General features: G+C 43.9%; 1 protein-coding gene across 3 annotated transcripts; it reads right to left on the bottom strand.

Moving 5' to 3' along the window:
- Positions 1 to 1163: 1163 nt before the first annotated feature.
- Positions 1164 to 12375, bottom strand: SET (SET nuclear proto-oncogene). 3 transcript variants are annotated; one of them, XM_036913712.2, is made up of 8 exons: positions 12255 to 12375; positions 6039 to 6096; positions 5256 to 5398; positions 4808 to 4911; positions 4591 to 4704; positions 3826 to 3996; positions 3591 to 3737; positions 1164 to 2959 (listed from the first exon to the last, which is right to left on the bottom strand). In XM_036913712.2, the coding sequence occupies exons 1-8, from the start codon at positions 12358 to 12360 to the stop codon at positions 2936 to 2938; spliced, it is 867 nt and encodes a 288-aa protein (XP_036769607.1). In that variant the 5' UTR covers positions 12361 to 12375; the 3' UTR covers positions 1164 to 2935. The 3 variants fall into 3 exon arrangements, with proteins under 3 accessions (XP_036769607.1, XP_057355084.1, XP_036769608.1); XM_057499101.1 differs by lacking the exon at positions 12255 to 12375 and adding an exon at positions 7610 to 7993 and having other exon boundaries at positions 3632 to 3737; XM_036913713.2 differs by lacking the exon at positions 12255 to 12375 and adding an exon at positions 7610 to 7988.
- Positions 12376 to 27843: the final 15468 nt, after the last annotated feature.

The following is a 27843-nucleotide window of genomic DNA, read 5'->3' as shown; positions in this document are numbered from 1 at the left end:
AACACAACTGGCTAGGAATCTTCTGAAGTCCAAAAGCCCCAAATACCCACAAGACATTCATCTTTTAGGAGCCCAACAGCTAACAAGTGAAAACAGGCCAAATGTAAAACAAGTGTCAGCCCAACAAGACATCTAGGCTCCATGGACTATTTAAACTACATTATAGAGGTAGAGTGGGGTGAAATGTAAGAGCCTGCCTTAGAGGTTAGGGAATAGTTACATCTTCTAAAAATCAGGGTATCATTAGAGAAACAAGTAATCTCAACTCCAGGATTGGTCTAGAATATGCCTGAAGGTTTTGAAATTAAAGATACAAGTTACTGTCCTCTATGCCCCAGTTCATGTAACCAAGTTCTTCTCATGAGCTGAATATGGCAAGGACTTGGAAGAGACGTCCACTTGCCAGAGAAACTACCTAACAGTCACTACTTGCTCTTTTGTTAATGTCCTTGTACTGAAGTTTTGGGCCATTTATCAGTAACTTCCAAATACACATTTGCCCAAGCGCCAGCCCATGAGCTGCTCTTGCAACTGGGCACAAAGCACACTAGCTACTCTAGCCATTTTCCAGCACACTTAAGGTTGCCACCTGGCTTTCTTACAGGCTAGTGCTCCTTCACAAGATTTGCAGGCACAGGGAAACCTAAAGGGTGATCGCAGTGGTTGGCAGGAAATTACCTTTCAGGGCTCCTGTTTTTCCACATTCCTAAAAATATTCAAAATGATTATATGTGACCTATAACCTAACAGTACAAAGACCTCACCAGCACAGAAAAATCAGGTTTTGGCAAGCTATAACTTGGTGAAATAAACATGAGAATTAATTCAAATGACTAGTAGTTTCTCCCTTACGAGATACTAGTCATTTGAATTAATTCTCATGTTTATAAGTCCTTTAAATGATGGGAAACTTCAAAATCAAAATACTCCATTCCCTCAGGAACTTACATTCCAAGTTATCAATCTGTGTCCATGACTTTTACACATACCTTTCCATGCAGATGGTACCCACCATTGCTGCACTCACTGCTGAACCATCTGCAGAGTAGCTCCCTCCCTTCCCGTCAGTGTGAACAAATATCACTACAAAAAACTAGCTCACGGTCTAAATCCAGAAGTAAGTTGACATTTTTCTACAAAACAAGGAGAATGACCCCAGTCAATAAACATCTTTATGTTCCTTTATTGGAGTAAGATTCCTGACCGGTATACAGTGATGTTATTTACTAAACAGAGACCTGTGCAGAAATTACATACTATCCATCTAGACAGGTTTCCATTACACTTTGCCTATTGATGGAATAATTCCATCTATAAAGTTTTATACATCAAAAAGCTTTGAATTTGACTAGGCTGTTCATTAATTCATCTCTGAAAAAAGTTAAGTGGCATTTAATTGTAGCTACTATATTTTACAGCATTAAAAAGCTTATGCATTAGGTAGCTTCTCAAAATGTTCTTTTATGCACAATGGCATTTACCAGAGCAGAGGCCATCACCTCACTCAGATCCACACAAGACGGTCTCATTTGAGAGCTCTATGCTAAATAGCTGGTACTTAGAGACGTTAAGTACTCCTGAGTTTCTTACCACCAATACGGACTTCTTTAGTCTGTCTTCTTGGCCACATTTTATAGTGTCAAGGAAGACATGCCAGCAGTTGTCCCGTGTTTAACTCGGCATTAAGCACCAGGTCTGTCTGATGGTGGTGGCAGGCACTATTATTTTATCCAGGTAAATAAAGGCCCATTTTTTTAAATGCCAACTTGAGATACAAAATCAAGGGTACAATATACTCAGAACTGAGTGTTGAGCAATCTGCTGACCTTAATGACATGACAACTTTCAGAAACTGATGGCAAATTGTACCCAAGATGGTTCCCAGCTATGGAGACATTAATACATTGATTCAATCCCTTTACTCAAATCCACATAGCCCTGAGGTCATTCTGCAAAGTGCGTATCAAAAAATACGGAGTTAGGATGACAAAGTTTGACAATATGTTATACAAGTCAAACTTGGAAGTCATATTAAATACATCTGTTCTGAGAGAAAAGCATCAAATCCTTTGTGTACACATTTAGTTTTATTGTAACAAAGCAACTTGTACACTTTTAATGTTTAAAACTGAGCATCATCTTTCCTTTCCAGTGAAACAAAAAGAGAATTTAAAAATAAACAGGAACAAAATTACAATAGAGAATGTCAATTCCAAATGAGATCCTACAGGTTCTGCTGATTCTCCCATCGAGTGGCAGGGCTCAAGTCATCATTAAGAGAGAATTTTATTTTAAAAGTGTCATCTTAAACTGCAAGGATGTCCGTTAAACATCACAATTAAACATGCCAAAGGAGAAGCCATGTTGTCAAAATGCCCACTTAACCCACCCAAACATCTCAAACCCACCCTCTGCTGACCTTCTATAACCCCTTTTTTTTAAGTGTTTTTTTCTTTTTTTAAACAAGAGAAAGTAGACAGATACATGTTGGTAAATGCTAACTGTCCATATTCACATAGAGACACAGTGTAATCTCTGAGCCCGATATACAGAGAAAGGAGGAAAAAGCTAGAATTCTATGCACTACTACACAGGGGCCTAGCACCCTCCAGCTTCCAGCAGAGCTAAGGGAGCAGAAGGTTTTTCTTTTTTCCCACAGAGCACGGTGGTGTTGATTCCAGAAAGTTTTTGTTGAGACAGGAAGGGATAAAAATGAATCTGGAACAGAAAGGGGTAGAGATTCTTTTCCCACTGTATTCTGCTCAAGGTATTTCCCCCCAAAATAAGTTGCAAACCATGGTATAAAGGAGAGAAAAGAGACCTCAGAAAACAGGGCGACTGAGCACAAGAGGAGGGGGAAAAAAAAAAAGAAGACTGCAACTTGCTCCCAGGGACTGGAGAAAATTAAAAAGGGTTGGACTCCATCAGTGTTCCATCAGTCATCTTCTCCTTCATCCTCCTATGAGAAAAAAAAATGGGCAGTTACTCTTCAGGGTTAATTCCAAGGTCACTCCTCAACATTCATACACACTGTGATGAACTCCACAGGACACAACATGCTACTGCACCATCTCAGCTTACAAACCTGTACATCAATCTGTGCTAAAACTCAACTGAAAGACCCAGTGATACTGTTTCAGGCAAATCACTTACCTTTTCAGCACTGACCAAATCACTGGACATCCATCTTTCAGACCAAATAATCCAAACCAAAAACCCATCTATCCCAATCTGATATTAAGAATTTTATCATTTGTCCAAAAAACAGGCATATTTTTGCTATTTAGACTTGTTAGAATTTCAACGGCTGCATGGATACACATCACTTTCATTAAGAAATAACTAGGGAAGAACATGATTGAGTAGTCATAGAAGCTAACCACAAAAGCAGAACTAGTTAAACCATTGACAAAACACTAAGTGTATCAAAATTTTCTTCTATCTTGGACAACACAATAGCTTATCTTTTCTACAAATCCTCCCACAATTAGTTGAGTCAGTTCCATCATACAGTATGTGTAACCAGCAAAAAGTGACATGGTGAATTCTTTCACGGCTATCTTTTTGGACTTAACCAAACTTTCTTTTACCTCTCCTTCCTCCCCCTCATCATCATCTTCATCTTCTTCACCTTCATCCTCATCCCCTTCCTCGTCAATATCTTCCAATCCTTCTTCTTCTTCATCGTCATCATCATCATCTTCTCCTTCCCCTTCTTCATCATCCATGTCAGGAACCTTGAAAAACCAAGAGTTACCTTAAGAACACATTTTCAAACAAAGGAAACAAGTACATCCATGAATAAAAAAAATAGTCTCAACTTACCAAGTAGTACTGCAATGGATTTGGCCAAATATCATCTTTGATGACTTCTCCTAACTCATCTGCACCTGCGTCAGAATGGTCAGTAAACCAGGTAAAGAAGCTCTCTGGTTCCTCGTGCTGTCTCTTCCTACTGGCTTTATTCTGTGTTTGACTTGAACGTTTCGTCAAATCCTAAATGAAAGATGAAAAAACTTTCGATAAAAGGTTTCTACAACACCTAAATCTCCTAATTTAAAGTTAGATTTTAACCCAAAAACAGAACAAAGGACATCAGTATATTGTCTACACATTAAAAGAAATAAAATACACAGCAGGTAAAGGGCAAAAAAGTTCTAAAATTCTAGGTCAGCAAAGACTGTTGTCAAATTTGTACAAGTTCTTTCCGAAAGGGCACCATCTAAAATTGGCTTTTTTCACAAAGTTTGTTCTACTTCAACAATGAATATAATCCAATACAATAATCTTAAAAATGTTCACCACTTAAATGCAGACGTAAACAGATCTGGGGAAGTAGCAAGCCATTGGAATGAAGAGCTGGGTTACTGATGTAGAAACCAAAAAAATTTAGTTCATTTCTTTAAAACCTGCTCTCAAGTTTATAATGTGAGCTCCAGGCTACTGCATTTGGTTTTAACACAACTGTAGCTTTTTTCTTATTTTAAGGGTTTACATTCAACACATTATCAAGGCCTCAGGCATTGATAAATGTTTTAATGAAACCAAAATACACAAACTTGTATTTCTGCCCAACAATTCCTCAAATACCTTTCCAGATTTCCATTTGATTTCAGTGGACTTTGAAGATGGATCACCACTCTCATTCAGATGAAATTCTTTGGAGAGAACTTTATTTTCGAAGTAAGGGTTTTCATCAAAATACTGTAATAAATGATAGGGGGATTAGAAATCAACACAAACAGCTCTTCTAACCAGAGCTTGTTAATTTCCATGGTGGCAAACAATATGAATTACTGACACTTACAAAATCTATTCTGTAACCTGATTTAATATCTTCAAATTCTGTCACTTCAACTCTTGTCAAATAATGCAGCGCCTCTTCATCCTCCTCCCCAAGCAGTGCAGACACTAGACCAGCAAATCAGAGGTCAAAAATGATTATTACACAGATAAACCTTAAGAACTCAAGTGATGTTTTTTACCATTTTCCAAATCTAGCAAGCACCTTTGGCTTCATAAATCTATCAAGTGAAAACCAAATGGCTCAGAGTGTTAGAGCTACCACTGTCTTTTACCAAGGAAATTACAAGGAATCTCAAGTTAGAATAGTCTCTCTAAACAAAAGCATTACTGGTAAGGTTCCCCTTTCTACCTCTGCACGTAACAAACATACTGGACCAAATCCTCAACCAATGCCTCTCCACTCTAACTGGATACCCCATACTCTTTAATAATGCTCTGCTGTAACATACCTTGTGGATGGTTGACAAATGTTGTTACCCAAAAATTGGGTATTTTGGCGATCAATTCCGACCTCTTCTGAAAAAATGGTTGGCGGAGTTTGTTATATTTCTGTTCTACTTTCAAAATCTCCTCACTGGCTTGTTCATTAAGTCTGAAGCAAATAAAAACACATGTTGATAATTAAGAGTATTTGCCAAATACAAAACTGCTAAACTACAGAATATTTACTCCTTAGCTTTAGATCAGTGCAAAGTACTTATTTACAATAGACAAATCACCTAGATTTTTGTAGCTTGCTTCAAGTCGAACTAAGACATAGATTTGATCTGCTTTACCAACAGGCACTCAGTAAGTGGGCAAACAGCACTTTGTTAACATAGTATATCTACTTCATCTAAGCTATTACCAGGCTAAATTCAGTTGTTTCCCTCAAGCAAATGGAATTAAGACAAAAGAACGTAACTTTATTACTAGTAACAAAGTTACAAGTCAGAGCAACACTGATGCCATTAACTAAAATAGCCCAAGTGTAGTCAGTGTATTTCATACAATTAGTAGCCTTCAAAAGCAAAACCCAATCTTTACAAGGTCAATGTACTTTCATCAAAAACTTTTTGGTGACTGTACAACAAAATATTTCACAGAAAAATATCACTGAATCTTCCAAAATATTTCCAACTAAGTTATAATGATCTCCACTTAGGCAGTGGATACACATTTGACCGCAGTTTCAGTGGCTACCAGATTAAAAAATGCATCTCAGAAAACTCCAAAACAATAAGAAACTTTACCTGTCTATTTCATTTTGTACTTCATCAATATGTTCAATTGCTTCTTGCTGTTCTTTTTCTGCAAGAAAAAGAAGCGTAAGACTCAATACTAATCATCATATAAAATCAGGTTTCCTACTAACACTGTGACCCTAAGTTTTATCAATAAAGCCGTTAAAAAAAAACTACCTACAAGACATGCTCTCCACGTGTTCACGCATGTACTGCAGCCGACAAATTTTAATTAAAACACTATTCACAAATCATGCTATCACTAGGCTACTCAAAATGTATGGCCTGTAGCACTTTCAACAGTTACAAGAGAACTACCAATAAAGTTTCTATTGTGAAAAACAAAAAGAATGAACTTTACCCAGGAATTCCTAGTGCTTATTATTTATAACATTATATACCTTCAACGAAATAGTACCAGCTAGAATACGGAAACTAAACGATGACAATAACAAAAATTAGGACACCACCTATCTCAATGGTAGAAATCACTTTTTATACAAAGTTGGAAATACTGCTCAGTATCGATTACAATTAAGACATCAAACACGCCTGCGAAGACAGTGGAGGCCCTCGGAACTACCCCACCATCAACACTCTATGAACCCTAGGATTCCAATCTGACCTTTCTCACCCCTCCAACCCAGTTTCTGGCGGGCCGATCTCAGATATGGCCCCGCACGATTCTGGAGCACACTTACAGGAAGCAGCATGAAGTCAGAAAACTATGAGCCAAAGAAAGTAGAAGAGGAAAAGGGGTGTGTGCTACGTAGAAGGTGCCCTTTTGTCCGGTAAAGACTGCAAAACCTTCAAAGCTAAGTGGGCGTGAAGGGGCCTGAACGCGCGGTTCGTTTCCGGTAACCATCTCGGGGTTTGCAGCCCCCCTGCCGCGAAAGCCTTTACGGGAAAGGTTGGGAGGTTTCCCGAAAGCTACGGTGAAGACCCTCCGACACCCTGGCCGCCGCGCCAGGTTTCCCGGCGCTCCGCCGCCCCCGAACGGCCACCCCACGTGGGGACTGTGCCCGCGGCCGGCCACAGCATCCTCCTCGGCGGCCCTGGCCCCGAGTGCCGCCGGCCGCGTGCTCCCCCGCGTCCCCACCCCGCCCCAGCTCGAGGCCGAGGGCCGCGCCGGGGCCGACCTCCGGCTGGGGGCGCGGGGGCGCCGCCCGCGGGCCGGGCGCCAAGGGGGAGCCGCGCGAAGGCCCGGGCGCGGGGCCGCGTCCGGCCGCACCATGTGGCGGCGGCGGCGGCTGATGGGAGCGAGGCATCATGGCGGAGCACAATAAAGAGAGGCTTCTCGGGAGGGAGGGAGGGGGAGGAGAGCGAGGGAGGGGGGAGAGGAAGGGGGGGTCTCCTCCGCCCGCGCCTCGCAGGCCGCAGCGCCCCCGCCTCGCAGCGCCGTCCGCCGCCGCGGCGCCACCCCGGCCTCGGCCCCGCGCGCACAAAAAAGGGCGCCGAGGCGCGCGTCGGCCCGTCCGCCCAGCGCCCCCCGCGCGCCCCGGGCCCCGCCGGCGGCCTGCGGGCCAGGCGGGCGGCGAAGATGGCGGCGCGGGCCGGCCCCCGCCTCGCCTGCTCCTCACCTGAGGTCTCGTCGGCCCCGTCGTGGTTGGAGTTGAGCTCCTTTTTACTGACTTTGGCCGCCGGCGCCGACATGGTGCTGCTTCGCGGTCGGGGGGGGGGAGCGGGGAGGGGGAGAGAAGGGAAGGCGAAGGGGGCGGGCGGCGGCTTCCCCTCACGCCACACGCGCGGGCGCTCGCTCGGTCCGGCCGCCTCCTCCCGGCGCTGGCTCGCTCGCTCTCCCTCCCCCTGGCTCGCGCGCGATGCCCTCGCGGCCTGACGACGAGGGAGGGGCTGCGGCGACGTGCCGGGCCCCGGCCCGGGCTCCTGCTTACGGAGGGGAGGCGGCGGCGGGCAGGCGGGCGGCTCGGCTCCCTCACTCACGCCCCGCGGTCCAGCTCGCTGCTCGCTCTCCCCGAGCCACCTCCTCCTCCACCTCCTCCTTACGGCGAGGGGCGGGCGGCAGGGCGCAGGCGCGCCAGGCCCCGCTCGCACGCCCCGCCTCCTGCCGGAGAGGCTCGCGCCGCCCCGCCATTGGCTGGGGTGCGGGGACGAGGAGGTGGAGCCGCGGCGAGGAGACACAGGGCCCGGCGAAGAGGCGGGAGGAAGGCACGCTGCGACGTACGGGGCCGGCCCCCCGCCCCGCGCTCCCCTCCCCCGCTTTCCCCTTCTCCAGCCCGACCCGGGACATTTGCGCGCCGCGGGCGCGCGGCGGCTGGAGGGGCGGGGCCTCGCCGGGCCGCGCGGAGGCCCCCGGCGGGCGCGTCACGTGGTGGCGGAGAGGCTTCCCTTCTCCGCGGGGTGGCGCGGGCGCGGAAGAGGGGTGTTCGCAGACCCCCAAAAGTGCAGGCCTCGCAGTAGCCTGGCTTCACATCGCGGCCTGGAAATACACCCGCGCCGGGTTCTGCGTCCTGGACACATGAGGGGCATCCCTCTTCGTGCGTGAAGCAAGGCGGCACCTCCATCCTTTTTTACTGAGCTGCCCTTCGGACTCACCTAAGCCTGTTTGCAAAACCCGAAGCTGTCCAGTCCACTCACAGGGCCTTTCCCTCGCCTTGAGGCCAAGCCCTGCCCAGCAGGCTGTGTGCACTTGGACAAGTCACTTGCCCTCTCTGAACCTATTTCTGTCACGAAATTATAAAACTCAAAAGAGGCTGACAAATGGGAACGTGTCAGTGGTGACATTTAAGCAGAGCAGCGCTAAAGTGGAAGTCCTCTGAAGTCAAGGAGATGCCACATTCATCCGCGGGTCCTTCTGGGCCAATGCAGTGCATAACGCTTGCATGAAACAGACAAGAGTACAAGTGCCAGCCCCAGCAACTGTCAGCTCATCTCGTTGAGGCCACACAATTGCCAGATGGGGTAGGTGATGTTACATTGATTTCACCACGTCTGAGACTGGACCAACAAGGCCTGCTTAAGACGCTAAGTCTTGAGTAAGTAGGGCCAAGGCATTTCTGTTTAAATGCTTTCCAGGTTTGGTCTACCCCCCTCGTCCAGGGCCTCAAGACATGGACCACAAAAAGCCTGAAATCTCTCCCTGGACGTTTGTAACCAGAACCCAGGGTTGGATTATTTGCCTTCCAGCACTCCTGTTTTACTATCGTCAGCTCTTAGAGCTCAAGCAGTGTCTTTAATGTTAAAGACAGTCCATTGGTGGGTGATCAATAAATGTTAAATAAATGGCATACAGTCTATGGATAGAGAATACAAATGTCTTCTGGGACCTCCCCACAAAACCCAGAAATTCATCTAATCCTGCCTTCCTCTCCAAACCTTATCTCCACCGAGTCCAGCTCAATCCATACCTCTTCCAATTGGACAGGCTTTTTTAAAGAAAAATTATTAGCACCAAATTAATAGTGATAAGCTAGTCAATGTTTGACAATCAGCTCCATGAGAGAAAAATAAAATAACACCCAAACCTCTGATTTGTAGCACTTGCTGATTTCAGTGACATATAAATATTATCAGAATGGCTAGTTTCCTGCTACCTCTGGGATGTCACTGAACAGATTTGGAAAGAAAAACCAGGCTCTACTGCACTGCTGAAGCATGTGCCATGGACCATAGACTGGGACCAGTACCTACATTTTCTCATTCAATCCTCACACAATACAAGGCAGGTATTAATGTCCTCATATCACAGATATTCTCAACTTTTCTTAATGCAAGTGACAGAATCAAGATTCTAAACCAGGCTAGTGGATAACAAAACCCCTCCCCCTAAGGCAGTTTTTCCATTTGAGGACAAGACCAATAAGAGGCACATTTGACATCAGGACCCCAGTACACACCTACACACAAAACAATACTTACCCTTACTAAGTGTGATGTTACTCTTAATTGTCCATTTTCTTTAAATGCAGGTTGCCACTAAACTGATTTCGTGACCCTCTAAGGGAATGAAACACTTTGGAAAGCACTGTACTGAGAGCTGCTGCTTCCACACACACTGCCTGCTTACAGGTTGGCACCAGTGACCCAGAGCACCTCCTAAGTGCGGGGTCTACCTGTGTTTCCCACACATCTGTAGGGGCCCAGGGGCTCACTGATTAGGCAGTGAGCTTCCAGGCTCCCCCTAACCACCATCCCAGCCCTCAGAACCATCCTGCTCCTCTTGCTGACCTTTCCCACAGAACCTGACAAGAGAATCCAAGGAGCCCACTAGGAAGTGGAAGAGAAACAGAAAGCAAAAGGGCAAGAGTTTCAGTAAACAAGGGAGTGGCAAGAGAGAATCTGCCCACTGTGAATCAGTCACTGCGGTCTCCCCCTTCTCCCCCATCAAGAGCTGTGCATTCTCTCCTCTGCATCTCACCTAACCCTCAGAGTTCCTGCCTCTCCTCTCCTTGCCAGCTTCCCTTGAAGAAGGAACACCCCATAGCTTAAAGACCAGAACAGGGAGATGCCAGTGTTCCCTACAATGTGGCAGGCTCCCAAGACAGACCAGGAAACCTTAGCTAGAATGGCCTTCAACACCCTGCCCTCCCAACCTCTCTGAGGCTCCTTTTACTGAGCTGTAAAATGGGACTCTCCACAGCTGCTGGTGTGAGGGCTGGTGGAGAGAGAAGCACTTTGCACAGCTCCTGGCAGATCAGTGCCCGTGCATGGGGAGAGCCATTATTTGGATTTAGATGAACCACGTTGGGAGGGAATGTGGTTGCACCTTCTGATCCCTTCTGGTCCTCTTAATTCTCCCTGGAAGCTAAAGAGGAGGCAACCGGAAGGGCTCATCCACATTCAGCTGCTCACAGTGGGAAGAAATTTCATTAGGAGTCAAGCTCCGGCTTAAGCGTTTCACTTCTATTTAAGCCTCCTAGCAAATCAAAGAGATAGATACCGTTAAGCCAATTTTACAGAAGAGGCAAGAAACACAGGTTATGTCACTTGCCCAACAAGGTCACACAGCCAGAGGAAGCCAGGTGTCAAACCCTGTACTACACTGGGGCATCAGCAAGCTGGAGGTCTTTGCATCTCATCTGACAGGGTAGACTGAGACCCATTAAAGCCAAACTCGCCACATTCTCCTGCAGATGCACAGGAGCACCTCCATGAGGGCTCCTCATCCAGTGCTCCATCTGCAAGTGTGACTGGACCTCAGCTAAGTCAGCAGGTTAGGAAGAGTTCATGGGCTCTGAACCCCCTCCTCATCTGCACTGAGCCGCCTGCTGTCACTGTCCTGGGCAAGCCTACCTGTCCAAACCCAACCCCAGCAAAGGCCCACCAAATCCCCACTCTATCGGGTCGGGGGGTGCTAATCACCCGAACAGTCTACTTCGTGCCGGCTCCCAAGAGTGTGCCTGCAAAAAGCAACCCTCTCCTCCAAGTTAACGGTTGGGGGTGGGGTGGGGGCTATGAAACCGACAATTACAATGTAATGATTGATGTAAGGGTCGGGCTGTGGTGACTGGGTGTTGCAAGGGCAGAGGGGGGCTCCTAACACCCAGCAGCTGTGGTTCAAAGGAGACTGCTTTCAAAGTGACTTCTCAGGAGAGCTGCAGAACGAGATGAGCACAGGTGGAGAGGAGAGTGGTCCGGGCAGAGGCCCAGGGAGCATTCGGGGCGCCGAGGTTAGAGAGGTCCAAGGGGCTGGACGGAGCGAGAAGCTGGAGACCTCACAGGGCCCGGAAGTCTTAGCCTTACAGTTCGAGGGCAACGGGGAGGGAAGGAAAGCCGGAGTCTTGTGATTGGCTTCACTCAGGCTGGCTGGGAGGAAGAGGAAGCTGGGAGCAAGATGAGGAAGCAGCGGCGGCGATCTGGGCCGCAGCGGTGGGCAGGCGGGGCAGCAGCAAGAAAGAGAGGTGGACGGATTTGAGGGGTGCTGAAGTAGAGCCACCACTTGACTGGAAGTAGAGGGGTGGAGAGGGGGAAAGGCGGGCTGGTGCTGCCACCTGCCAAGACCGGGAACCAGGAAGGGTGGGTTTGGGGCTGGGAGACAAGCTCAGCATAGGTGCTGGTGGGGGCAGGGATGAGCTCCACGTGCTCCCAGTCTCCCAGACTTGCCCCTTCTGCTGCTTTGCTCACAGAAACCTAATCCATTCAACCGTGTTAAAACCCTTCATGGGAGTTTGGGGTCACATCTCAAAAGGCATTGGGAAAAAAAAAATCACTTTAAGTCAATCCTTGCAAATCCTCTAAATCTCCAATAAATGTAGGGTAGGGACGTACCTCCATTCGGCAAGTTCAGAGAAGTCGATGTCTCCTCCGGCCTGGGGATGGGAGGCGGTCTTGGTTTCTTCGTTTGAGCCAAAGAAATCTGGCGTTTGGGGGCCATGCTATGAGGAAAGTCCAAGAACCATGGGCAGAAGCGGCACCTGGAAGACGCTCCAACGGAGCCCGCCCCCGGTGGCGGGGGTTTAAATCCGCCCTGCTCGGAGGGGTATTTACATGACAGTGGGTCACGCACCAAGACCCCTCCCCCAGTTGAGGTCGGCGTCCCTTAGTTGCTGTCTGCATTTCTCTGCGAGGGCCTTCTCTCGGCTTTGGGTGGGCAGGGGGCCTGGTTTCCTAGTGGGCAGTAGGTCTCTGCTCTCCAGGCCTCTTCTAGTTTTGACTTGAAACACCAGCAGCCTCTCCCAAATCCTCTAGGTCATCAGTCCCACTCCTGTAAAGGGCTTGTCCTCTTCTTTTTTTCCCTTTGGCCTCTGGATGATTGAAACATGCCATTACCTCACTTCAGCCTGGAACATTCTTCAGTCCTCCCCACCCCCATCCCCATTCTGGCTAACTCCTACCCAAACTCAGGTCTCAGCCTGGAGAAAGAAAAGCATGTTGAAATAAGAGATTCCCAATCAAGAACTACAGAGGCTGACAGGGCATAAATCTGCAAAAAAGTAAAAAGCTAACCTTTTCAAACAATATTGCTTCTTTCTCACCAACTTTCCATTTCCCTGTATGGCCCTGGAAGATGACTGGTTAGCCAGAGACGGGTAAGATTCCTCAAGGGAGGAACAACCTAAGACAGGCACAGTTGCAGGGGGGCCATCAGGTGAGACATTGGGGATCAACAGAGGTGAGGCTTAGAACCTCACCCCCCTGTTCTGAGAGAAATCTTCTGCATCCGTGGATGTTTTGTTGCCCTTGTCTAGCTTGGATTAATACTTAGTCTATAGGCACACACCTGATCATCTACATTTGCCCTCTTACAGCACTAAACTATGTTTTCTACCTTTATCTTGCATTATCTTGCATCTACCTACCACTTCAACATTTTATTTAAAATAATAATAAGGGAGAAACGTGGGATTCACATATAAATCAAGTATGAAAATCAAACGAATAATCATATCTGACTTGATTGTTTATAGTTCATGATGCATGATAAAAACTGAAAGTTTCTGTGATATGACTGCCCTTGCACTGTTCACCATGTAAGAACTTATTCACTATGTAAGAACTTGTTCACCGTGGAAGAACTTGTTCGTTATGCTTCAGAAGATTGGAGACTGTTGAGAATTAGGCTTGGGGTTGATTAATGATTGTGCATTGAGTCCCCTATACAGAATTTTATTGTTGTTAACAACCATATGATCAATAAATATGAGAGATGCCCTCTCAAAAAAAAAAAAAAAAAGAATTACAGAGGCTGAGGGACAAGCAGGCACCCTTGAGAAGAAGACTTGGAGCAGCCATCTACTCATTTCAGAAAAGGTTAGAAGGTTAAGAATTCAAGGAATCTAGAAAGCATATTGTCTGGGGGTGGGTGGGGTACATCACAAACCCCAATGCTTTTGGGGGCCTGTCAGGTGGTAACTATGAGTAAGGCAAGCTACTGGAATTCACAACAGCTGGGGGGATAGTAGGTTGGTACAACCACTCTGGAAAACTGCACCCGCTCTACTAACGCTGAACTTGTGCTAAGTTCCTCTGTCACTCAACCACTGTACTCTGGGCTGTGTCCCAGCAGAAATGCATACCTGTATGCATTGATAGCCGTGATCGACGTGTACAAGAATGTTCATGGCAGAGAGATTCATTAAAATCAAAATTGGAAAACAGTACAAATGTGTATCAGAGTTGAATGAATACAATATGAGATCTTTGTGCCCTGGAATATGATAAAGCACTAAAAACCCATGAAGGACAACTACATGCCACGATGCCTGATGTTGAGTGAAAGACACAAGACACAACAAGAGACACAGATGGGCTATGTGATTCATTAGCATAAAACACAAGAACAGGCAAAACTGATGTATGCTGTTAGAAGTGCAGAGTGCGGTTACCCTTGCCTTTTGGGGTGGGCATCACTGGAAAAGGACCTCGAGGGTAAGTAAGGGCCTCAGGAGTCCTGGTGATGCCAGTTGCTGGGTCTGGGGCTTGCTGCACCAGTGTGTTTGGTTTGTGAAACCCATGTTGCCAGATCTTCAATTTTTCCGAAGAGAAGCCAGAGGTACACATATTTTATGTGAACTCTCTAGAGTTTAAAAACTTAGCAACTAATTAAACATTTTAAAACACAATTTGTGGACCCAATGAAAACATGTCATCAGGCCACTTTCAGCCCGTGGGCCCTGAGCTTGCAACTTCTGAGATAGTGCAATGATTTTCTGGGGGTTTTCTATTTGTTTTTCCCCATTCATTACCCTCAACAAAGTACATCTTATGCATAAGTCAATGATGTCAATACCAATGAAAAGGTGAGCTCTTTCTGGTGGAAGTCACCAGTGGCAGTTTTACAGATGGACAGCTGAGACCTGAGAGAAGTCATCTACCTAAGATTGTACAGAGAATAACTGAGTTGTAGCTGCAAGCAGGGCTCCAGGGTCCCTCAATCACAGGGATGAACTTTCTATCCTACCTAAGCCTGGTGTTTACTTCTGTAAAATGGATGACAATAGTACTGCCTCTTTGTTTTAAGATTTTCAATTTGAGGACAAGGGGTCATCTTTTCCCTGCTTTTACTGCAGAGATTGTCTAAAAACAGTACAGGAAACAAAAAATGAACACTCATTTTTGATGAAACTTGCTGGACAGCAAAAGCAATGGAGAAGGAACAGGATGCGTGCAGGAAGAGAGGACAGACACCCTGGCTACACTGGGAGTATCAAGAAAGGGCACTTGAGGAAGCTGAAGGGCGGACCCCAACCCCTTGCCTTGTGGCAGCCAGAATAGTGCATACTGACAGGGTCCTGCACTAGATCAGTGCCTGAAAACACAGAAGGGGCCAAATGAGAAGTCCAGGGGAGAGTCACAAAACCAATACGAATTAGAAGTACCCTCAGATTCCACGCCCCCCTTCATTTTTTGGTTTTTTATTTTTTTTCATTGAAAAATAGCTGACATAACACATTACATTGGTTCCAGGTGTACAATGTAGTGATTTGACAATTATATACATTACTTAATGCTCACCACTGTAAGCGTGGTTACCATACGATTCCTTTTTTTAACCGACTAACCTGAGATCCAGAAGTTTAGAAACACCCTCCCTAGGAGAGGGGTGTGAGGATGGGGCCTCTCCTTACTAGTGGCAGCTTAAATGAATACAGCACCTTTGGGGGGCAATTTAGCCAGCAGAGTACTATCAAAAGTGCAAAAGTATATACCCTTGCTCTAGAAATTCTCCTTCTAGGAATTTATCCTACAGATGCATTGCCAGTGGCTATGAGATGGCACCTACACAAGGCAATTCACTGCAACATTGTAAACGCAAAAGATTGGAAACAACCTATCAGTCTTCTGCACACCAAGAGGTGTATCCATACCACGGAATACTCTGCAACCATCAAAACAAATAGGGAGCCCTCCCACCGTGCAGAAGTGAAATAAGCAAAGTCCTAAGCCAAGTAGTTTGCTATCTTACCGTTTGGGTAAAGGAGGGATAGAAAGAAATACACGTTCCCAAATTTCCCTGTATACCTCTAACACTGCTCTGGAAGGACTCCCCTAAAAATGATAATGCAGCCATCCCTGGGGAGGGGCTGGGTGGTGAGAACTGAAAGGACAGGGATTAAAGAGAGGTGTTTCACTCTAGCCATTATTATACTGCTATACATTTGAATTTTGAGCCTTATGAAAATATTACATTTAAAAAAATTACTTGAGCTCCAATACTTAGAATCAGTTAGGTCACCTAAGTACAGCACCCACTTGGTACATATTAGCTTAAATGCAAACATGCAAGACCCCACCTTTCCTTTCCCCGACAGTTTCCAAAATGGTAACTTTCTGGATTCCCAGAGGTGTTACTAGGCAACTGTGCAACTCTGCTCCATTTCAGAACAGGCTGCAGGCAAGAGAGGGACAAGGCAAAAAGTCTTCCTCTACCCCACCCAAAAGCTGACAGACTCCTGATGTTCTAGCCCTGAGGCCAGCCTCCTGGAAACCAGAAGTTCCCACAACATGCAAACACCATATCGTTATCTGTGTGCACAGCAGGCTAGCTATAAGTAAGCTACCATTTATTGAGCGTGAACTGTATGAGAGACGTTCATTCACTAAGCATTGTCCTTTGAACGCTCCCATCAACCGTTCCAGGACAGTATCATGTCCTTATTTTACAGATGGGAGAATCAAAACACATGAAGAATCAACACACAAAGAATCTTGCTCCAAAATCAAAGCGACTGGAACAAAGTCAGGATTCAAACCTGTGTCTTTCTGACTTCGGTGTACCATTTTCTTTTAATTATTATTTTTTTATTGAAGTGTAGTTAACAAACAATATTATTTAGTTTCAGGTGTACATCATAATTCTTCCACAATTATATGCATTATTAAATGCTCACCACAATAAGCATAGTTATTATACTTATTGTAATGTTATTACAGTATTATTGACTATATTCCCTATGCTGTACTTTTCATCCCTGTCACTTATTTATTTTATACCCAACTATATATATATATATATATATATATATATATATATATATGGTCCATCCATGTTGTCACAAATGGCAGGATTTCTTTCTTTTTATGGCTGAATAATACTCCATTGTCTATATATACCACTTTGTCTTTATCCATTCATCTATTGATGGATATTTTGGTTGCTTCCATATATTGACTATCATAAATAATGCAGCAATAAACAGTGGTGCATATATCTTCTTGAATCAAAGATATTGTTTTCTTCAGGTAAATTCCTAGGCGTGGAGTTACTGGGTCATATGATATTTCTATTGTTAATTTTTCTGGGATTCTCCATACTGCTTTCCATAGTGGCTACTATGGAAATTTACAATTTATATTCCCACCAACAGTGTAGGAGGGTTCCCTTTTCTTCACATCCTCACCAACACCTGTTATTTCTTGTCTTTGGGACAGTGGCCATTCTAACTGGTGTGAGGTGATTATCTCATTATGGTTTTGATTTGCATTTCCCTGATAAATAGTGATATGGAGCATTTGTTTTATAATTGGAAGTTTGTACTGTTTTATCCCCTTCATCTATTTCGCTTATACCCTCTGCCGTATTTCCCTCATGGCCACCACTAGTTTGTTCTCTGTATTTATGATCCTATTTCTGTTTTGTTTTATTTTTTTAGATTCCACATATAAGTGATATTATATGGTGCTTGTCTTTCTTTGTCTGACTGTTTCACTGAGCATAATGCCCTCTAGGTGCATCCATATTATTGCAAATGGAAAGATTTCATTATTTTTTATGACTGAGTAATATTCCATTGTGTGTAGATACCACATCTTTATGCATTCAACTATAGATGGACACTTAGGTTGTGCCCATATCTTGGCTATTATAAACAATGCTGCAGTAAACATAGGGGTGCATATATCTTTTCAAATTAGTGTTTTTGTTTTTTTTGGGTAAATTCCCAGAAGTGGAATCACTGGGTCTTACGGTGTTTCTATTTTTAATTTTGTTAGGAACCCTCCATACTGCTTTCCATAGTGCTGTACCAATTTACATTTCCACCAACAGTGCACAAGGGTTCCCTTTTCCCCCATATCCTCACTACTATATGTTATTTCTTGTCTTTTTGGTATTTGACATTGTGACTTCTGCATCACTTTTGACATTGATGTAATACAATGGACTGCTACCCACAGCCTGATTGCCAGGAGAGCCTAGAACGCACCAAGGCTTATCTCTGAGACTCTTAGAACCCTAGGAGATCATCTCTGGTCATCTCTTGGTAGGTTTCCCTTCACACTTAGTGCAGGAGGCATTATAGCAACTACTAATATAGCCTAACTACATAATATAACATGTATGCCATATAACACGTATTTCTGTGTACTTAAAACATGGGGATTATAGTATAATCTAGTGTTTGTCTAATTCTTCCCATTAATTTTTCTCTAACATCTTTTCATGCTGTTCTATATTCTTCTGTGATAATATTTTTCATGGCTGCATAGTTTTCTGTGGGATAAATGTGCTATGATTTATTTTACTAAACCTCAGCAATGGAAACTTAAGGTATTTTTATTTTTGTCATTATAAGCAATGTGATGAACATCCTAGCAACTAAACCTTGGCACACATACATGTATATTTCCCTAGAATACATTCCTAGAACTATAATTATTGAGGAAGAAATATAAAATAAGGGCTTTTTATGTGTTATCCAGTTGCTCTCCTGGAGTGATTGTGTATATTTCATTGAACTTAGCCTCATTCTCTGAAGTTCCTGTTCGGTGGGTGGAAAATTATATCTCATCGTTGGTATTACTGAAACAGACGGTTTTTCTTATGCTTCTGGACTGATGGTATTTCTTCCTTTGTAAATTGCCCATTCATGTCAACTCACCCAATTTCCTATTGGATGTTTCTCCCTTCTTCGTTCATTCATAAGCATGTTATGTATTAATCCTGTAAGCCTTCTTTCTTATATATTGCAAGGTATTTTCCTTAGGTTGTTATTTGCTTCTCATTGCATTTTTAATATTTTTGGAGACTTACCAAAGTATTTTATGTAACTAAAGCTCTTGATCTTTTCTTTTTTTAATGGTTTCTGAATTTGGAGACAGAGAGAACTCCAGCTCAAGATAAGATATACAATTGCCTGTGTTTCCTGTTTGTATTGGCATATCTTCCTTTTTAACACTACAAGTTATAACCTATATGAACCCATTCTGGAGTATGATGCAAAGCAGAGAGATAATTAGACTTTTTTCCCAAATGATTGGTCCGTTGATTCAACACATTTTTCTTTTTAATTCAGTACATATTGATTAAGTCTTTCTATGAGAAAACTCCAGTGAAAAGTGATGGCAAATGTAAGGATGGATGGAACATGAATCATATCTCACTGAATAACTTTGAGGTTCATAAGGTTTAATTTCACCTGAATAACTGTTTACATATCATATTTCCTCAATAGAATTGGTGCTGCAATTCATAATGTTGATGAAAGAAATACAGAATTGACATATTTAGAAAATATTTGCTTACATAGAACCAAATTAATTCATTCAATCAGTCAATAGTTCCTGTCTAATACATGCCAGGCAGCAATGATTATGATAAGTTCTTTGAACAATATACAGATAATTAGGGAAGCTTTCTAGTGAATTGGTATTTGGGCATACTTCAAGGAAGTAGGAAGCAGCCCTTGTGACCATCAGGGGAAGAACATTCTAGATAGAGAAAGAAGAAGGGCTAAGCCCTAAGGCAGGAGCACATTCCAGGAGAAGCAAGGAGGTCAGGTCTGTGGAAAGGCTTCAGTGATGGGAGATGAACTCAGAGAGTGTTAGGGCTCTGGTCTTACAGGACCTGTGGGCTGTGATAGGGTCTCTAGATTTTTCTATGTTGGGCATACAATATGCAAAGCTGATGAAGACATGCCTGTGTCCTGAATGAGATCATAGTTCACGTCAAAACCTGTAATAGAGATGAACAGAATTCTATAGGACTAGAGAAAATGGAACAAATAAATATACTGCCAGGTGAAGGTGAAGTTTAAACTGTGTCAGTAAGAATGAATGAATGTTATGGGATTTCTTTGGGGGGTGATGAAAATATTTTAAGATTGGCTGTGTTGATGGTTCCACAATACTATGAAGATACTAAAAAACATTCAATTGTACACTTTAAACAGCTGAATTGTTTAGTGTATGAAGTATACTCAATAAAATTGTTAGAGTTTAAAAAAAAAGAATTGAGGTGGAGTTCCAAATAGAATGGATATACATTTTGGAGAGAGGTAACTTTTGGTTTGGGCAGAGTATTTGCAAGGAATTTTCTCTTTAGAAGATGAGACTTCCCTTGTTCTAAGATTGAAAATCGCAAGGAATGGACAGCTCAACCTATGGAATGGACATTGTGTATTGCCAGGTACTGAGCTGGGCCTTTGGGTTGCAGACACGACAACAATATAGCCCATCATTTAAATTTCATAGGCTAGTGTGCTTGCTTGCAGGGATTCGAGGGAAGCACCGCTTAACAGTTTATTCCATTTTACTCTGAAACGTCACCAGTGACATGCATTAAAAAATATACTTAAGTCTGTTTCTGGATCTGCTCTTCGGTTGAATTAACACCTATGATTACTCCAGTATCAATTCCACATTCTTTATATTATTTTATTAGGACTGTTTCTCTCTCTCTACTTTAACAGCTTCACTTAGGTATAATTTACATGCCACGTATTTCACTCATTTTAAGTGTACCATTCAGTGGTTGTTAGTAAATGTTCCAAACTGTACAACCATCACCACAATCTGATTTTAGAACATTTCCACTACCCCGAAAAGAAGCCTCATGCCTAATCCCACCCCCAACCCAGGCAACCACTAATCTACTTTTGTCTCTATAAGTTTGCTTTTTTCTGGACATTTCACATAGATGGAATCATACAACATGTCTTTTTTTTTTGTATACAAAGGCTCTCTATTTTATTTTATTTATTTATTCTTGTATTGAAGTATAGTTAATAGACAAATATGTCATCTTTTATGTTTGGCTTTACTTTATGTATTCATGTGTGGGGCTTGGCTTCTTTCATTATTCTTCAGTTTTAGGAAATTTATTGGGCATTTTCACAGGCCTATTCGTCCAAATGAAGTGGAACAGAAGTCATGTTCACAAGTCATTTTATAGACCGAAAGAGATCACCCCACTAGGTCCCAACGTAATAATCTTTCTCTGAACAACTCTTGATTCTAAAAATCAAATCCATCTTTGACAGATAGAGGGTATTTTTATTTTTAAGGGCTGTCAGATTAAAAAGATAGTTCCAGAAGAAGTTATACACTGAGTGAAACTGTAACCCCCAAATAAATACATTATAACCTTACAAGGAAATTCACTGAAGAGCCTTTGGTGTGTAAGTTCTGGTTTTCTTCCTTAAAAAAAAACAACAACAACAAATCTGTATACTCAGCTGTGTGGCAAATCATTCTTCTTCGTCTCCAAATTTCAGTTGTTATTTGTAATCTGTATAATGGGAACTACACCACCTGTCTCGGAATCAAGCCCATCTGCTTGCTTTACCCCTATAATCCATCTGCAGGGTCACACCAGCCCAAAATCACAGGGAGCATGTGCAGAACAAGCACTTTAATTATGGCTACAGTTTATTTAGCTCTGTCAGGAGCCAGATGCACTTAATCTTCACAATGACCAGGTGCAGTGCATATTGTTAGCCCACTTTATTTTTTCACTTAAAAAAAATAGACTTTATTTCTTGGAACACTTAGGTTTATAGCAAAACTGAGCAGAAAATACAGATTTCCCATATTCCCCATGTCCCCACACATATATAGTCTCCTGCACTGTCAACATCCCCCACCAGAGTGGTACATTGTTACTATTGGTGAACCTACATTGACACTTCATAATGACCTTAAGTCCATAGTTTATATTTGGGTTCATTCTTGGTGTTGTATGGCCTATGGATTTGGAAAATGTATAATGACATGTGTCTGCCATGAAAATATCATGCAGAGTAGTTTCACCGCCCTAAAAGCCATGCTCTGTCTTTTCTTTTTTTTAATTGATATATAATCTTACGTTAGTTTCAAGTATACAATACAGTGGTTCAGCAGTTACCCAGTGTTATTAAATCCGCCCCCTCCCTAGCACAGCTACTATCTGTCAACATGGGAAGATGTTACAGAACCATTGTGTAGTTAGCCCACTTTATATGTGTTCACTCAAGGTGGGCAAACACTTATTGGTGACTTACCAGGGGTGAGCATGGGCCTGACACAGGTAAACTCAAGGCCAAGAAGACAATGCTCCCTGTGCATGGCAGCATGGAAAGACACACACGACAAAGCAGGAAACAAAGAATGAGGAATACCAAGAGGAAAAGCCACCAAGAAGGCAGCCAACTGGGGTTGAAATGGAAAATAACAAGGGAGACCTCTTTCACTCAGTTCTTCAGGGAAAGTGGATCTAAGAAGAAAAGCGTCAGTCTCAGACTTAAAATGTAAAGGGCCCAGCGCCTCACAGAACTGGGAGACAAGTGTTTCAGGAAGAGGAAACAGGCACAGAGAGGGACAGGAAGGGTGGGAGGTCACACAGCGCCTGCACCAAAGAGCCAAGATTTGAAACCTAATGCCAGATGCCAAACTCCCCTCCATGACATTCTAACAGCCAGTCAGTAACAGACCCAGTGTGGGGGACTCACACACAGTAGGTCCAAAGGAGAATCACTCTTGCTTGATCCTCCATGAATGGATGCGGCTCAAGGCTGGGGCCCAACCTGTAGCCGTGCTTGTGAGGGCAGGGAGGAGGATTTCTCACCCCGGGCCGCAGTTGGGAAAGGGGGTCGGAGTTTTACCCCATTGTCATTGTCCTTCCCTTCCTTCCTGCTCTCCAACTCCAGCTCTGACCCAACAGTTTTAATGAATTTATTAAAGCTCCTTTGTCCTCAGTCCACCTTCGGGCTGGGGCCTTTCTGGGTGAAGGTGGGTAGGAGCCTGGGCTGGGTGGAGGCAAATGTCAAGGGGCAGAGAGAAGGCCGGGCAGGCAGGGAATCTTGAGGCCTGGAGGGATTGAATTTGCCTCTCAAATGTCACCTCTTCTGAGAAGACTTCCTTGTCTGTCCTGGATAAAATAGTTGTTCCAGGATGCACCCTGTCCTTTTCTGCTCTGTTCCCCTGCTTGATTTTTCTTCCAGTCCTTGGCTCACAGTAGACATTCAATTAATGTTTGTTGAATAAAACAGAAATTTGTGTTCTTTCATGTGAGAGGCATGGGGCTGGGCGCTTTATCACCAGTTCCTTACCACCCCATCATCTCCCCAGTGGTGACCACCTCCTCACTTTAATGGCCCTGTGTTTCCTCCAAGCACTTATCACCCTGTAATTACTTAGGTGCACAGTGTCAATACTCGGAATGTAAATTTCAAGAAAGTAGGACTGCTTAGTGGTGCTTCTTGCTCCCCAGCACGGTGTCTGACACATAGGAGGTGCAAGATAATCATTTGCTGAGTTGGAGTGAGTGAATGAATGAATGGCTGGTAAGGGCACCCTAGAGCTGACCGAACTGTGGAGCCGGGCCATGGAACTTTGATGTCATGCCTACTGCCCAGAACTCCATGGGATCTGTCTCTCCCAAGAGGCTCTTACTTCCCTGACACCACCTTCACTCTAAATAATCCAGGAATTCCTCTAGAGTAAGCAGGTCTTAAATTTAAGAGCATAAAAGAATGACTGAAAAAATCCCAGAGCCCACCTTCCAGATTCTGAAATGAATGAGTAGGGCTGTCCTGAGCTAAGAGAATCTAGTTGTTTCCAGTACCTTCCCCATTCTACAGCCTGGCATTTTCTTAAAAACACTTCAGTCCAATTAAGTCACTCCCTTGCTGGAAACCCATCAAATCTGGAGTCCAAATTCCTTTAGTAGCTATATGATCTGGCTGCTGACCACCTGCTGCATCAAGGCATCAGGTTCTCTCACCTTGGGGACTTTGCAGAGCTATTCCTTCTACCGGGAAGACTCTCTCCTCTTTCTACTCTTATTTCTGCTTTCAAGTTGTCCTCACCTGGCTTTCTTTTTTTTTGACCTCAGCCTAGAAGCCCTCTGCCCCTGGAGCCCTTTCCTGGTCCCCAACAGCATGAGGGCCCTCTGATGGCCACACATCCTTGCTCATCACTCAGAGCTGACTCATAGGGGATTGTAATTGTCCCACACGTGCAACTCTAAGCTTGTTGAGGTCAGAAACCATCACCGTCCTCAGAAGGCCTGGCGCATAATTGGTGGCAGCTTGGGAGAAGACAGCGCGCACGCACGCACACTTACAACCCACCCTATGCCCAGTTATTCAAGAGTGATCTTTCCCATTTGTTAAGCCCCAGTCTCCCTTTGTGTGGCCTCCCTGAGCCCTTATGGCTTGGTGGTAATAGTAATGCTAAATAATTAAGAATTATTGATACTGATAATCTACTAGACTCTGCTTTGTGCGCTTGCTCTCCAAATGTTAATTCTTCCCATCTTATTTCAACCCAGTGAGACAGGCCTTAGTATCCCAGTTTTACAAGTGAGAAAACTGAGACAGAGTGATTTAAAGAAAAGATCACTGGCCTCAAAAAACTAAAAATAGAAATACCATTTGACCCAGGAATTCCACTCCTTGGAATTTACCCAAAGAATACAACTTCTCAGATTCAAAAAGACATATGCACCCCTATGTTTATCGCAGCACTTTTTACAATAGCCAAGACATGGAAGCAACCTAAGTGTCCATCAGTAGATGAATGGATAAAGAAGATGTGGTGCATATACACAATGGAATACTATTCAGTCATAAGAAAGAAACAAATCCTATCATTTGCAACAACATGGATGGAGCTGGAGGACATTATGCTCAGTGAAATAAGCCAGGCGGAGAAAGACAAGTACTGAATTATTTCCCTCATTCGTGGAGTATAATAATGAAGCAACACTGAAGGAACAAAATAGCAGCAGACTCACAGACTCCAAGAAGGGACTAGAGGTTACCAAAGGGGAGGGGTGTGAGAGGGAGAAGGGGATGGAGGGGTATTATGTTTAGTACACATGGTGTGGGGGATCACAGGGAGAACAGTGTAGCACAGAGCAGGCAAATAGTGACTCTGTGGCATCTTACTACACTGATGGACAGTGACTGCATTGGGGTATGGAGGGGACTTGATAATACGGGTAAATGTAGTAATCACATTGTTTTTCATGTGAAACCTTCATAAGAAATAATACCTTAATAAAAAATAAAATAAAAGAGAAAGGATCATTGGCTTTTGAATCAGCAGGTCTGAGTTTTAATCCAACACCCACTTCACCAGCTATGCATGACCTTAGGCAAGTCATAAAGTTCTCTAAATACTGTTCTTTCCTACTGTGAAATGTGGGTCACAATAATAATCTGCCCTATCAGGATGTTGTGAGAATTCATGCAAAGTGCTTAGCACATGGTGAGAACTCCGTACACTGAGAGAAGTTATTATAGTTGTTTCATCCTTGGTGCATGGTATAGACATTCAAAAACTGAGTTGTTTATTAAACAGAACTCAATTTCCTAAAATAATTGTCACCAGGGTTTTAAAACAGGGATGCCTACATTTTTCACTCTTTTAAAAAAATTGGAATGTAATTGATACACAATATTGGATTCAGATATACTCCTTTTTGACTCTTTGCCAGAGCTTCCTTGAATGCATTTGAACCTTCTTTTTTTTTGTTGATACACAATCTTATGTTGGTTTCAAATATACCACACAGTGGTTCAACAGTCACCTATTATAAAATTTTCACCCTCTCTAGTGTGGTTACTATCAAAGCAGTAAGATTCACAGAATCATTGACTATATTCCCCAATTTATATTGTGATTGCAAATTATTGTGCCCTTTATCCCCTTCACCCTCCCCCCCTCACCTGCTTCAACCCCTCCCCCTTGGTAAGAACTAGTCCCTTCTAAGTGTCTAAGAGTCTACTGCTATTTTGTTGAACCTTCTCTTGAACACCTATTTCCTGAACTTTTTGTGCAGCAAGAAGTAGAGGTAGGAAGCAGAAGCCTTCCTGGAAATGGCCTGATAGGCAGCCTGAGGCCAGTGAAGATTTAAAAGGGGCTCTGCCCTCCTGTAAAGCTGGAAACTTATGGTTAGATGTTCATCAGCTAGCCTTTGCTTGTGCCAGCCATAGTGCTGGGCTCTGGGGACAGCTGTGGTCCCCACGTTGGTGGAGCTGACCCGCTGGGGCAGTAAAAGGCGTTACTGCCTTGTTACTTAGTTACAGTCTTGGGGAGTGCTTCAGAGGAGAGAAACTCAGAGAGCCAAAAATAGGGGCTTAGGATTGGTCCCCTTAGTAACACTTCCCAGGAGGCCAGAAGGTCAGGAGAGCAGGGAGGAAGGTCCCGGAGGCAGGGTTGGGGAGTGTGAATTGCTGTCAGGGTAATGGGGATGGGCCAGAGGTCCTGCAGCTTCAGGGTGCAGGAATGAGGCTGCCCAACCCGTCCTCCACCCCCCTCCTCCTCGTGCTGCTCCTCTTCCTCCTCCAGTGAACCCTGCTCTCCTTTTCAGTCTCCTTCCTGGAACGTGTGCCTGCTGAAAATTCTTCTATCCTGGAAATATTTCTTCGACTGTCCTGCCTACCCAAGGTGCAATACTTTCTTTTGCACTGCTAAGTTTTCATTTACTCATTCACTGCTTTCTTTACACAAGTAAGCCACATAAAACGTGAATGTTACAAAGAGAGAAAAAAAAAATTAAGTTACCCAAAAGCAACTGCCATCAATATTTGGATATTTCTAGGTTTTGTTAGAAACATATTGTTACAAAAAAGGGATACATTGTATATAAATTGCACTTTATAAAACCTCTAATGTGCTGCATTTTGCCACATATAAACATCTGTATTTTTAACAACAGTTAATGGCCACCTGAGATTCTATACCATGTATCAGAAACACTCAACCAAAGTCCTACTGTCTATTCTTCAAATATTTAGTGAACAACTGTTGTGTGTCACGACTTGCTTGGAAATTTACGTTGACTGCAGGAGCTTACTATTTTCATAGTGATACCATTATAAATGTTGAATATTCTTGGGACCTAATATCTGCACAAGTCGGTAATTGTTGACTCAGGAAAAATTTTCAGAAGTAGGATTTCTAGATTAAAGAGGAGGTACCCTTTAAGGACAAATTACCCTCCAATTAGGTTTTGCCAGTTCACACTCACACCCACTTCCTGTGTTAGCTTCCCAGTAACCATCCATCACTTTCTCTACTTCCCCCTTCCATTCCTAAACCCTCTGCAGGCTGGCTTTTGTCCCCACCACTCCACAGAAATTGTTTTTGCTAAAGCCACCTAATGTCATCCAGAGGGCCAGTTTCATGGACTGATCTATTTTCTGGCCTTCATTGACCTGTTTGGGGCAGCATTTAATACCTTGGACCACCCTTCCCTTCCTGAAATATTCTCCTTCCTTGGTCAGGTAAAGCAGGTCCAATCTTACTACCTTATTTTACAACTAGGAAACCCAAGCCCAGAGAGGTACCAGATCTATAGGGAAGACAGTACTGTTCAGGCTTCAATCCAGGCCTCCAGATGCCCACAGCTTTGAGCTTCGTTTTGAGCTAGGTTTTTGGAATCCTTGGTGATGTATGCAAATTCTTTTAGTGTTAAGAGGGCCTCACAGGGAGAATTTTGGTTCTACTCTCTTTCTAGGAAGAAATATCTATTGCATTTCATTTTTTCCCCCAGCGTTGCTAATTCGTCCTCATGGCCTTAGCTGGAACGGTGTCCTAGTGAAGACTCGGTCGCGTGGTGGTGCAGAAGGGCCCCTAATTGGGCAGGTTTCCGTCCCTGAGGGTTTAACGATAGGAAGGAAGCAGCTCAGAGGGCCCGGCCGAAGGATTCCTG

The sequence above is a fragment of the Manis pentadactyla genome, chromosome 3, assembly GCF_030020395.1.
Source record: "Manis pentadactyla isolate mManPen7 chromosome 3, mManPen7.hap1, whole genome shotgun sequence".
Lineage (NCBI taxonomy): Eukaryota > Metazoa > Chordata > Mammalia > Pholidota > Manidae > Manis > Manis pentadactyla.
Note: the sequence above shows the minus strand (reverse complement) of the source record. Positions and strands in the feature narration are given on the sequence as shown.

Excerpts from the sequence above, each read along its gene's own strand:
- SET (XM_036913712.2), bottom strand. The coding sequence starts at position 12,360 with ATGGCCCCCAAACGCCAGATTTCTTTGGCTCAAACGAAGAAACCAAGA. Across the intron at positions 4,705-4,807 it reads CAGGTTACAGAATAGATTTT|TATTTTGATGAAAACCCTTA; the intron begins GTAAGTGTCAGT and ends CATTTATTACAG. Across the intron at positions 2,960-3,590 it reads ATGAGGGGGAGGAAGGAGAG|GAGGATGAAGGAGAAGATGA; the intron begins GTAAAAGAAAGT and ends TTTTTCTCATAG.